Source organism: Tursiops truncatus, chromosome 19, assembly GCF_011762595.2.
Source record: "Tursiops truncatus isolate mTurTru1 chromosome 19, mTurTru1.mat.Y, whole genome shotgun sequence".
Lineage (NCBI taxonomy): Eukaryota > Metazoa > Chordata > Mammalia > Artiodactyla > Delphinidae > Tursiops > Tursiops truncatus.
In genome coordinates this window covers 52,343,906-52,356,659 of record NC_047052.1, presented here as the reverse complement: position 1 = coordinate 52,356,659, position 12,754 = coordinate 52,343,906, and the positions used below count along the sequence as shown (strand labels likewise).

The 12,754-nt window shown below is 42.6% G+C and overlaps 1 protein-coding gene across 1 annotated transcript; it reads right to left on the bottom strand.

The window, feature by feature from the left end:
* Positions 1–1,889: 1,889 nt before the first annotated feature.
* GPR32 (G protein-coupled receptor 32) lies at positions 1,890–6,438 on the bottom strand. The gene is given in 5 exon segments (XM_019927416.1): positions 1,890–1,925; positions 1,928–2,325; positions 2,328–2,461; positions 2,463–2,812; positions 6,406–6,438. Coding segments are annotated over 5 exon segments (951 nt in total).
* Positions 6,439–12,754: the final 6,316 nt, after the last annotated feature.

The following is a 12,754-nucleotide window of genomic DNA, read 5'->3' as shown; positions in this document are numbered from 1 at the left end:
AAGTTTCAAAAATAGCACTGAAGCATATTCAAAGAAATCTAAATGCTCATCAGTAGAGGGTTGATGAAATAACTTTGGGCACAGTACATCCAGACCAGGAAGTACTTGACCACCAGCACTGAAAAATAATGTCATACCTCATGTATTTATATGCAACCATCTCCAAGACATAATTTTAATAAAACACATGCACACACACAATGTTAGATAATGTATACACATGTTCTGTTTGAAAATGCTTACGCATGCATACCTAGGATATCTGGAAGGATACACAAGAAACTGACAACAGTCTCTAGTGAAAAGAAGTTGGAACGGAGGAGCTGGAAGGAAGGGGAGAATCATCTTCTTTTTTACTCTGTGCCCACATTATCTTAAAGTTTTATTTTTTGATAAACTAATTTCCTAACTTATTTTTTAAGATGCTTCTATCCTTCCTGATGCTCAGTCATTGTATCATTTTGTCCTCTCCTTATCCATGAAAGATGAAGGCATTTGGTCTTATTTTACAGAGTCGGGAGAACTGAGGCTCCAGGTGGGAAGTTCTCAGGGCTAATCAGAGTAGGACCAGAGCGCCTTCTTCTGATTATGTACAAGTTGGATGAGAGCTTTTGATTAGGATGAAACAAATGTTTTCCTCTACCCAGAACCAAGGGAATGTTCCACTGTGACCAAGGACCACCAGGATTTCTGTTCCCAGAAAGGAGTATTTATTATCTGTATCAGTAGGGCTGCTGTTGGTTTCAAGTAACAGAAAACCTGACTCCAAATGGCTTCAACAATAAGGATATTTATTATGTTGCTCACACAAGTTCCGGAGCATAATAGTTAAGGTATTAATTCAGCTGCCATAACAGAGACACAAATAAACAACAGTTGCTTCAATGAGCTAGAAATTGAAACCTCTCTCTTCACAGCGTGGATGTAAGTATTCCAGCCCTAGTATGGGGACACAGTCACTTTCCACATAGTTCACCACCACAAATGCTGTGGCAGGTTGCAAAAATGGCCCCAGTTCTGCACACTTTCCTGTATCTCTGCTCCTTTGCAATGTCACTTTGCAGATTTTCCCTTTGAGAGGTGGAATCTATTTCCCCACCCCTTGAAAATAGTCACGTTGTGCAAAGTGTCAAGTGTAGGTCTTATGCTTCCCCTGTTGCTCTTGGAACCCTCCCCAGCCACCATGTGAAAAAGCCCCAGTCAGCCTGCAGGACGATGAGAACTACATGGCTTGATCAATCCCATCATCCTAGCTGAATGTTAGCTGAGGTCAACAACCTAGTTGAGGTCAACAACCCCTCCCAGAAACAGAGTCACTTAGCTGACCCATAACTGACCACAAATGCCTGAGGAAGCCCAGCCAAAACAGAAAACTGCTCAGCTGAGCCCAGCCCAAGTTAATGACCCAAAGAAATCATGAAAGGTTATTATTTTAAGCCTCTAAGTTTGGAGATGTTTGTTACACTGCAAAGCTAACTGATACATCTGCATTCTAGACAATGGAAAGGGGGAAATGAAGGAATGGAGAGCAGGCATCTTCCATTAAGGGCACTTCAAGGAAATTACACTGATTACTTTCACTCACATACTACTGGCCAGAAAGTAGTCACATGGCCATATCTAGTTGCAAGGGACACTGGGAAATGTAGTCTTTTTTCCTTGGCTAACCACGTAAATAGTTTAAAACAAGTAGGAGTCTTACTATAAAGGAAGGATAGGATGGATACTGGGGGAAAACTAGATGTTTATAATTAAAAGATTTAGATAAGAGATTGCCGGGAAGACTTCCTGAAAGAAGAGGCAGGATTTGGCAGAATCTTGGAAGTCAGCCTAGGGAAGGGGCTGCAAACTAAGCAGAAGGATTTCCAGCTTGTACGTGAAGGTTTCCATCATACCCTGGGGGCTTCACCCTGGGGACAGGCTGACTGAAAAACCCCTCCTCACCAAATGCTCTGGCCAAGGCAAAAGGCAAAGACTGGAAAAACTTTTCTTGGCAATCTCTGCCAATGAAGAGGAAAGGGTTGAGGCAGTTGTTGAAACAGCCCAGGGAGAAGGTAGCCCAGAGGATGAGCAGCGTCTTAGAGTCAGGTTCGTTCTGCGGTTGCTACAATTGGACCAAGAGCTCCATGTTAAACAGGAACCAGGAAATGAAAAAGGCGCTCACCAACACCAACAGCAACTTCTTTGGCTGGCTGGCATGGACCCAGCCCTCCTGCTGGAACTTGGCGCAGATGAGGTGGGCACAGGTACTGATGATCACCAAGGGCACCAAGAAACCCAGCAGGAAGTGAATGATGGTCACAGTCATTTTCCTCTTCAAAACCACTCACTTCCTATCCTGGGAGCTGGATTCTCCTTCCCCTTATTCTCTATGTCAATATTGAAGCAGCGGTAGACACATCCTTTCTGTTCTTCAGTGGTCTGGAAAATCAAGTATGGAGAGCAAGTGACAGCAGCCAGCCAGCCAGTTTGCTTGCTGCGCAGTGCAGTGGTTTCAGGACCATCCGGGGTAGAGGAAAGAGATGCAACGGTCCAGAGAGATGAGAACCAAGAGGCAGATGCTGGTAAAGAAGCTGAGGACCAAGAAGACCATGTAAAGTTTGCAGGCCACATCGTTGAGGAGCCACTGGCCAATTGCTACACTCTATATGGTGATAAGCAGGGACAGTAAGACAGTGAAGTCAGCAAGGGCCAGGTTGAAGAACCAGATGGTAGTAAAAGTTCGCGGCATTCGGAGAACAGTCATCCAGAGCGCCAGCCCATTCGCCACTACACCAACCACAAAGGACACAGACATGATAACTGTGGTCAGCTGGTGGAGGGAGGCACTCCATCTCCTGAGGATGGCATTTGGGAGCAGAGGTAGAATTCATCTTTCTAGAAGAGGAAGGACCACATATCAGAGCTACAAGTTACCTTTCACTGCTATTCAGAGCCCATGGCCCCCTCTGAGACCCCTTCATTCATTTTTCCATTCAATATATTTTTATTGAATGTTTATTATGTCACTCTGATACTGCTCTAGGTACTGGAACTGAGTCATGTAACAAAACAGGCCCTCATAGGACTTGCACCCTAATGGGGGGTGTCAGATGGGAAACACAGTGCATATAATAAATAAATCCATGATGTACAACTTTAGAAGATTACAAGTGCTGTGGGAGAAAAGTAATACAAAATAAAAAAGAGTGGCCTTTGACTTTTGATTATGTCAGAGTAGCTTTGTGAGACAGTCTGGCAGATTAAAAAAGTTATAAAATCTATACGAAACTTTAAAAATCAATCCACTGTTTGAAGACGTTGGAGAGTGATCAAAATCAAGCATAAACTGGAAGAGAGTCTACCCTTGATAGGGTAACTGCATGAGGTCACCGTTGTGAGTTTGCATCTTTTGGGTGTGAGCATTTTGCAATTGCTGCATCCTCATTGGCTTCAGGTGTGAGAGGAGAGAGTTATTGAGCTGGTACATCAGCCAGAAAAATAGTGAGAAGGGAGGGAATTGTGGAAGGAAGGGAGCCGCAGGGAGAGGGCTCCAAAATCTGCATATGAAATCTGTCCACATCCTTGACCGACTAAATTATTTATATTCAGGGGAGATCCCAGGATGCCTGGTGAAAAAGCAACAGCTGGAATTTGAAAGAACTAAGCAAAGATTTCAGTTGTTGCCCACCACAGAGATTAGAGTTTGGAGTTTGAGTCCAGCCAACTTAATTGCCTGCTGGGACAAGAATCACTCTTCAGAGGAACAAAACACAATGCAAAGTCTCTACGATATATCATGCATAATGCCAGTATCCAATTAAACACCACTACAGGGACCACCTGGTGGTCCAATGGTTAAAAATCCACCTTCCAATGCAGGGGATGCAGATTCGATCCCTGGTCGGGGGACTAAGATCACACATCCTGCAGGACAACTAAGCCTGCGTCCTGCAACTACTGAGCCCACGCACTCTGGAGCCTGTGCACCACAACTAGAGAGAAGCCACAATGAAGACCCAAAGCAGCCAAATAAATAAATAAATAAATATTAAAAACCACTACACGTGTGAAGTAACAGGAAAGCATGAGCCATATTCAATAAAGAAAGGAGTCAATAGAAAACAAATCTGACAGAGTTCCTTGGTGGCCTAGTGGTTAGAGTTCCAGGCTTTCACTGCCATAACCTGGGTTCAATCTCTGGTCAGGGAACTGAGATCCCACAAGCCATGCAGCATGGCAAAAAAGAAAGAAAGGAGGGAAGGAAGGAAGGAAGGAAGGAAGGAAGAAAGAAAGAAAAGAAAGAAAAGAAAGAAAAAGAAGGAAAGAAAGAAAACAAATCTGAGATAACATGGATATTGCAATATGCAAAGACATTAAAGCACCTAATACAAATATTCAAAGACTTAAAGGAAAAGATATGCATAATTAATAACCAGTTGGGGAAACAGTAGGAAAGAGAAACTGGAAAAAAAAAAGAGTCAAATGGAAATTCTAGAACTGAAAACTATAACAATTGAAATGAAAATTTTACTGACTGGACTTCACAAAAGATTGGAAATGACAGGACTTGCCTGGTGGTCCAGTGGTTAAGACTGCGCTCTCAATGCAAGGGGTTCAATCCTGGTCTGGGAACTAAGATCCAGCATGCCACATGGTGTGGCCAAAAAAAGAAAAAAAAATTGGAAATGACATCAGTGAACTAGAAGATAGATTGATAGAAATTATCCAACCTGAAGAACAGAGAGAAAAAATATTAAAGAAAAGTAAATAGAACCTCAGACACCTGTAAAATAGTATCAGTCAGTCTGCCCTACAAATAAGTGGAGTTTCAGAAGGAGAACAAAAGAGAATGGGACAGAAACATATTTGCAGAAATGATGGCTGACAATTTACTAAATTTGCTGGAAGACATTAACTTACAGATCCAAGAATTTCAATAAACTCCAAGCAAAATAAATAAAAGAAAAGCACACCATAATCAAACTGTTGAAATCCAAAAACAGACAACCTTGAAAGCAGCCAGAGAAATATGACACATTACATGCAGAAGAACAATGCTTTGACATTTGAGTAAAGATTTGAAGGAGGTGAAGGAGAAAGTCATATGAATATCTGGAGGAAGAGTATTGCAGATAGCAGTAATAGCTGTGCAAAGACCCTAAGGTAGGCCCATGCCTACTATGTCCAAGGAACAGTGAGAAGGTCAGTGAGCAATGGGGAGAGGGGTTGGAAGTGAGATGAGACAGGGGGTGGGGTCCATTCATGCAGCATCTTGTGGGCCACAGTGAGGACTCCCCCATATTTTACTCTGAATGAGGTAAGAGCCACAAGAGACTCTTGACAAGAGGAGGGACAGGTTCTCACTTAGATTTTAACAATCACAGCAGCTTCTGGGTTGAAACTAGGCTGAAGGGGGCTGGGATGGAAGCAGGAGGCCAGTTGAGGAGGCTTTTGCAAAAATCCAGGTGAACAATGATGGTGACTGGGATCATGGTAATAGATATCAGAGGAGGTAGTAAGAAACAGATCCTGGATGCATCTTGAAGGCAGAGCTGACCAGATTTGCTAACGGGCTGGATGTGCAGAGTGAGAGGAATAACAGAGTAAGGGGTGACCACAGATGGTTGAACAGCTGGAAGTTGGAGCTCCATCAACTGATGGGGAAGACAGTGGCGGGAGGACAGGTTTGGGGTAAGACCAGGAGTTGAGTGTTGGACACGTTGAGTTTGAGTTTGCCTGTTAGACATCTAAATAGGCAGTTAGATATTGGCAGTGAGATTACTGGAGAGATTTTCCAGCTAGAGACATGTGGGCATCGTTAGAATTTAAATGTTATTTACAGCCTTGAGCCTGAGTGTGAGCACCAAGGGTTAGTGTAAAGAGAGAAGAGACATCTAGTGTTGGAGAAAGCATGTGAGCTTAGACATGGGACAGTCACAGGTTGAAATTCTAGTTGAGATGCTGGCTGTGTGATCTTGGGCAAAGAAATTTCCTTCTCTGAGCCTCAGTTTGCTCACCTGAGATAGGGGTATAGAATCCTTGAACACCTCTCTCTCTTCCCCCACCTCCAATTCATCACAAAGCCTAGTTGATTTTGCCTCCAAAAAGCCTCTTGTGTTTGTGCACTTCTTCCTGTCTCCCCAGCCCCTCCGTCCAAGCGCCCAGCATCTCCCACCTACTACTCATCTTCCTGCTCCTATACTTTCACTCCCACAAGACATTTGTCACACTGAAGCCAGAATGATCCTTCAAAAGTCCAACTGAAAAACTGTTGTGGGTCCTCATCGCTCTTGGGATAAAGACCAGTGTCTTTGACACAGATTCTGAGGCATGTATGGTGGGGCCCCCGCCACCCGCTCCAGAATTCTCTCTCACTCACTACATTGCAGCTTCCCTGCTCTTGTTTCCCTTACTGAAACTCACCGTGTTCCTTTCCACCTCCGAGCCCTTGTACATACTGTTCCTTCTGTCTGGAACATCCTTCCTTTCCCTCTACTTTTTAAAAGTTTACTCTTTCTTTAGCTCTCAGCAAAAATTTCCCTCCCTCCCCCAAAGCCTTCCCTGACCACCTTGACTGAAGCAGACTCTCTTGCAAAAGCTTCTCATCTATTAAGAGAGAGCGATCAGTAGCAATTAGACCCGAGTTTGTTGGATTATCTGATTCTCATCTGTCTCCTCCACTAGACTCTGAGCTCCATAGAGGTGAATCAAGCCCCTAGCACATAGCAAGCACTCAATAAATAACTGACAAATGATTGGCTAATATGCATTAAGCCCATAGTGTATGTCACACACTCTAAGCACTGGGGGTGCAGCAGTGATGAAAATAGTCAACTAGCTCTTCCTTGGTGGAGCAGACGTGAGAGGCATGAGAAAGTTCTTCACCCGGAGGAAGTGTTCCAGAACCTTAACCTCTTTTGCCACATCCTCCTCTTCATACACCCCTGCTGCATGTCAACTGTCCTTGCTCTCAAACCCCCATCCTCTGCGCTCCCTGAGGCCCTTCCCTCCAAATCCCAGTCCCGTGTCACCGTTTGCTGTGTCCGAGGGCAGGGGTCAGGCTGAGAGAGCTCTGTCTGTCTCCTCTGTCTGTCCTGGGAAGTCACCAGCCTTGAGCCCATGTTAGAGTCAGGGGGCATATGGCCAGAATATGGCCAATGAGTTTGGAGCAGATAAGGTCCAGGAAGGAGTCTTGAGCAAGAGCCTTGGTGGCCCCAGAGATCAATATCAGAGCCCATGAAGGGTTATTAGATGTGGGTTCTGATAGACCCTGGGGGCTGGGAGCTTGGGGGGGGGGGCTAAGGAAGAGAGGGGCTCCAGAGATATCATTTTGCTGTACTGTTCCAATTCCCCTCATCTGTCCTTTCTAGTATCCTAGCCCCCTGCCCCACCTCAGGAAGAGAACTCAGCCTACTCCTCCCTACGTTAGGGAGCTCCAACTGTCCTTTTCTTAGGAACTGATGGTGGATGTAATAGTGAGTAAGGTTTTTCCTTTTTATAAGCCAACATAAAAAATATGTGTCCTCGCCGCTAATTCTCCCAATGCATGTATGTATGTGTGTGGGGTTGGTGGCCCATAGAAACCCAAGCTCTAAGGTGTGAGTAGTTCCCCAGATGCCCAGGGTCAGTAGGGATTGTAGCAAAGCCCACCCCAACCTTCAGAACTGCGCATAGAATCATGACAGAAGACATGGTTGTTGTGTTAAGCCTCTAAGTTTTGGGGTGGTTTGTTTGGCGGCAATGGCTGACTGATACACAGGGGAAACAGCCTCTTTGGTTCAACCTTCACCGACTATGTGTCAAACACCTGCTGTGTGCCAGACACTGGGCTGCATGTTCGGGAGAACAGGGTAAACACACATAAACTTGGTCCCTGCCTCCAGGAAACACTGAGTACTGAGAGAGACAGACATGAAACAAATACACTGACAACAAATGTGTTTATTTACAAACGGGGCTAAGTGTTCTGAAAAACACTTGCTGAGTATTGCAACAAAGGAAATGGTGTCATGGCTGGAGGTTTGCTGAGGAAGCGACACTCAGGATGAGATCTGAAGGCTGACAGGTGTTTTCAATAGGCAAAGAGGGAGGGAGCAATGTTCCAGAGGGTGGAAATGGCATCTGCAAAGGCCCTGGTGATCATACCCACTTTTCTATCGCTGTCAGAGATGACACAGCTTTTTCTCCTTCTTACCTTGCTGAGATTTCTTTTACCAGCAGTTTGGGACAGCTGAAATTTCCTAAACCAAGCATCAAAATTGCCTCATTTGAAAGTAAGAGAAAACAGCAGACCTATAAGGCTCAAAACACCAATATGGGAAAGAAATATATGAAAGGGATTCCCAGCAAATAGAATACGAAGCATGAGATGTTTTCATCTATGCAGAAGTCAAGAAGCCAGCTTTGGGAAGGTCCAATAGTCTAAAAAATCAATTGCGTTGAGGTTAAATTTACATATAATAAAATTTCCCATTCTCAGCATACATCCATCTGGTTTCTTCTAAATGTATACATCCATGGACCAGCACTATAATTAAGGTCCAGAGCAATTTTATTCCCCAAAGTTCTCTCTGGCCCCAAGTGGCCACTAATCTGTTTTCTGATATCATAGATTAGTTTCCCTTTTTCTAGGTTTCATGTAAATGAAATCAGGCAATATGTACTCCTTTTAGGGTTTCCAGATTTAGCAAATGAAAATACAGGATGTCTAGTTACATTTGAATTTCAGGTAAACAAAAATAATTTATTTAACGATTTCATGGGGGACTTCCCTGGTGGTCCAGTGGTTAAGACTCTGTGCTCCCAATGCAGGGAGCCCAGGTTCAATCCCTGGTCAGGGATCTAGATCCCTTATGCTGCAACTAAGACCTGGCACAGCCAAATAAATAAATATTTTAAAAAAAAGACTTCATGGGACATACTTATGCTTAAAAAATGTTGTTTATTTGAAATTCAAATTTAGCTGGACCTCTTGTATTTTATCTGGCAATGCTTATATCTTTAGTTTTATTGATCTTTTCTATTGTTTTCTTTGTTTCTATTTCATTTATTTCTGCTCTGATCTTTATGGTTTCTTTCCTTCTGCTAACTTTGGGTTTTGTTTATTCTTCTTTCTCTAGTTCCTTTAGGTATAAGTTTAGATTGTTTATTTGAGATTTTTCTTGTTTCTTGAGGTAGGCTTGTATAGCTATAAACTTCCCTCTTAGAACTGCTTTTGCTGCATCCCATAGGTTTTGGATCGTCGTGTTTTCATTGTCATTTGTCTCTGGGTATTTTTTGATTTCCTCTTTGATTTCTTCAGTGATCTCTTGGTTATTTAGTAATGTATTGTTTAGCCTCCATGTGTTTGTGTTTTTTACGTTTTTTCCCCTGTAATTCATTTCTAATCTCATAGTGTTATGGTCAGAAAAGATGCTTGATATGATTTAAATTTACTGAGGCTTGATTTGTGACCCAAGATGTGATCTATCCTGGAGAATGTTCCGTGCGCACTTGAGAAGAAAGTGTAACATGCTGGTTTTGGATGGAATGTCCTATAAATATTAGTTAAATCTATCTGGTCTATTGTGTCATTTAAAGCTTCTGTTTCCTTGTTTATTTTCATTTTGGATGATCTGTCCATTGGTGTAAGTGAGGTGTTAAAGTCCCCCACTATTATTGTGTTACTGTCCATTTCCTCTTTTAGAGCTGTTAGCAGTTGCCTTATGTATTGAGGTGCTCCTATGTTGGGTGCATATGTATTTATAATTGTTATATCTTCTTCTTGGATTGATCCCTTGATCATTATGTAGTGTCCTTCCTTGTCTCTTGTAACATTCTTTATTTTAAAGTCTATTTTATCTGATATGAGTATTGCTACTCCAGCTTTCTTTTGATTTCCATTTGCATGGAGTATCTTTTTCCATCCCCTCACTTTCAGTCTGTATGTGTCCCTAGGTCTGAAGTGGGTCTCTTGTAGACAGCATATATATGGGTCTTCTTTTTGTATCCATTCAGCGAGCCTGTGTCTTTTGCTGGAGCATTTAATCCATTCACGTTTAAGGTAATTATCGATATGTATGTTCCTATGACCATTTTCTCAATTGTTTTGGGTTTGTTTTTGTAGGTCCTTTTCTTCTCTTGTGTTTCCCACTTAAAGAAGTTCCTTTAGCATTTGTTGTAGAGCTGGTTTGGTGGTGCTGAATTCTCTTAGCTTTTGCTTGTCTGTAAAGCTTTTGATTTCTCCATCGAATCTGAATGAGATCCTTGCCAGGTAGAGCAATCTTGGTTGTAGGTTCTTCCCTTTCATCACTTTAAGTATATCATGCCACTCTCTTCTGGCTTGTAGAGTTTCTGCTGAGAAACCAGCTGTTAACCTTATGGGAGTTCCCTTGTATGTTATTTGTCATTTTTCCCTTGCTGCTTTCAATAATTTTTCTTTGTCTTTAATTTTTGCCAGTTTGATTACTATGTGTCTCAGCATGTTTCTCCTTGGGTTTATCCTGTATGGGACTCACTGTGCTTCCTGGACTTGGGTGGCTATTTCCTTTCCCATGTTAGGGAAGTTTTCAACTATAATCTCTTCACATATTTTCTCTGGTCCTTTCTCTCTCTCTTGTCCTTCTGGGACCCCTATAATGCGAACGTTGTTGCGTTTAATATTGTCCCAGAGGTCTCTTAGGCTGTCTTCATTTCTTTTCATTCTTTATTCGATTCCACAGAAGTGAATTCCACCATTCTGTCTTCCGGGTCACTTATCTGTTCTTCTGCCTCAGTTATTCTGCTATTGATTCCTTCTAGTGTATTTTTCATTTCAGTTATTATATTGTTCATCTCTGTTTGTTCTTTAATTCTTCTAAGTCTTTGTTAAACATTTCTTGCATCTTCTCGACCTTTGCCTCCATTCTTTTTCCAAGGTCCTGGATCATCTTCACTATCATTATTCTGAATTCTTTTTCTGGAAAGTTGCCTATCTCCACTTCATTTAGTTGTTTTTCTGGGGTTTTATCTTGTTCCTTCATCTGGTACAAAGCCCTCTTCCTTTTCATCTTGTCTATATTTCTGTGAATGTGGTTTTGTTCCACAGGCTGCAGGACTGTAGTTCTTGCTTCTGCTGTCTGCCCTCTCAATGCTTATATCTTTATGGCCGGTTTCTTTCACTCAGTACAATCACTCAGTACAATGTTTTTGAGATTCATCCATGTTGTGTGTATCAGGAGGTGCTTCATTTTTCAATTCTGAGTAGTACTTCACTGTATGGACGTACCACAGTATAGTTACCCATTCTCCTGTTAGTGGATGTTTGAATTCTTTTCAGTTTGGGGCTTTCAATGGACTGAATGTTTGTGTCCCCAAAAAATTCTTATGTTGAAATCCTAACCTCCAATATGATGGTATTAGGAAGTGAGAAGGTCATGAAGATGGCGCCCTCATGAATGGGATTAGTGCCATTATAATAGAGAATCCAGAGAGCCCCCTGGGCCCTTTCACCATGTGAGGACACAGGGAGAAGATGGCAGTCCATGAACCAAGAGGAGGTTCTCACCAGACACTGAATCTGCCGGCTCCTTGATCTTAGACTCCCCAGACTCAGGAATTGTGAAAAGTAAAATTCTATGGTTTATAAGCCCCCAGTCCATGGTATTGTGTTATAGCAAACCAAACAGACTAAGCTCTGAATTCAGCTCTGAATATCCAAGCTCAATATTTAACATCTTTCTTTCCCCAAAGACGATGCTAGTGCCCTTGGACTTGCGGTCACAACAGACACATGTCATGGAGGACCTGAGGAATTGCAAAGACAGTTTGTGGGAGGTGCACATATGACTGTGCTCCTAATCAGCCTGTCACTCACTTCTGGCAGGCAGAGCCCTCAGTCCTGTGTCCCCTCTCCCCTCTCTCTGTGCTTCCCAGGGCTGTCATGACAATGAAATTAATTAATACATGCAAAGTGCTAGAACAGTGTCTGGCACACAGTAGGTGCTCAAAACTTGTCAGCTGTCATGATTAACATGAGTGTTTATTCCGCAGAATGTTTCACCTTCTGCATTTCACAGACTCTAAGACATACCATTTTTATAGGTGCCCCAAAGAAAGAAAAGACGCAGCCTACAAAATACAAACACAATGCTCCTTACCATTCAGAATATTATTTTATTTTATTTTATTTTTATTCTATTTATTTATTTATTTTGGCTGCATTGGGTCTTTGTTGCTGCACGCAAGCGGGGGCTACTCTTCATTGCGGTGCACAGGTTTCTCACTGGGGTGGCTTCTTTCTGTTGTGGAGCATGGGCTCTAGGCGCCCGAGCTTCAGTAGTTGTGGTGCTCAGGCTCAGTAGTTGTGGCTCATGGGCTCTAGAGCACAGGCTCAGTAGTTGTGGTGCACGGGCTTAGTTGCACTGCAGCATGTGGGATCTTCCCAGACCAGGGATCCACCCTGTGTTCCCTGAGTTGGCAGGCAGATTCTTAACCACTGCACCACCAGGGAAGTCCTGGAATGTTACTTTATATTTGTTGAAAGATCTCTTCTAGATGAATTTTGTTCGTGCATGTAAAGGAAAATGTAAGAGAAATGAAGTGTCTGTAAAATTTCTTCCTGATTGACTGCTTTTTTTATTGTTTAAAAAGTTTCAGACACATATAAAAGTAGTCAAAATAGTGTAATGACCCTCGCATGTACCTGTCACTCAACCTCAGCCATCTTGTTCCATCTGTATTCCTGTCCATTCTCCTTAAACCAGATTATTTGGAAGCAAATTCCAGATACATCATCTTATTGCAAAAATTTCAA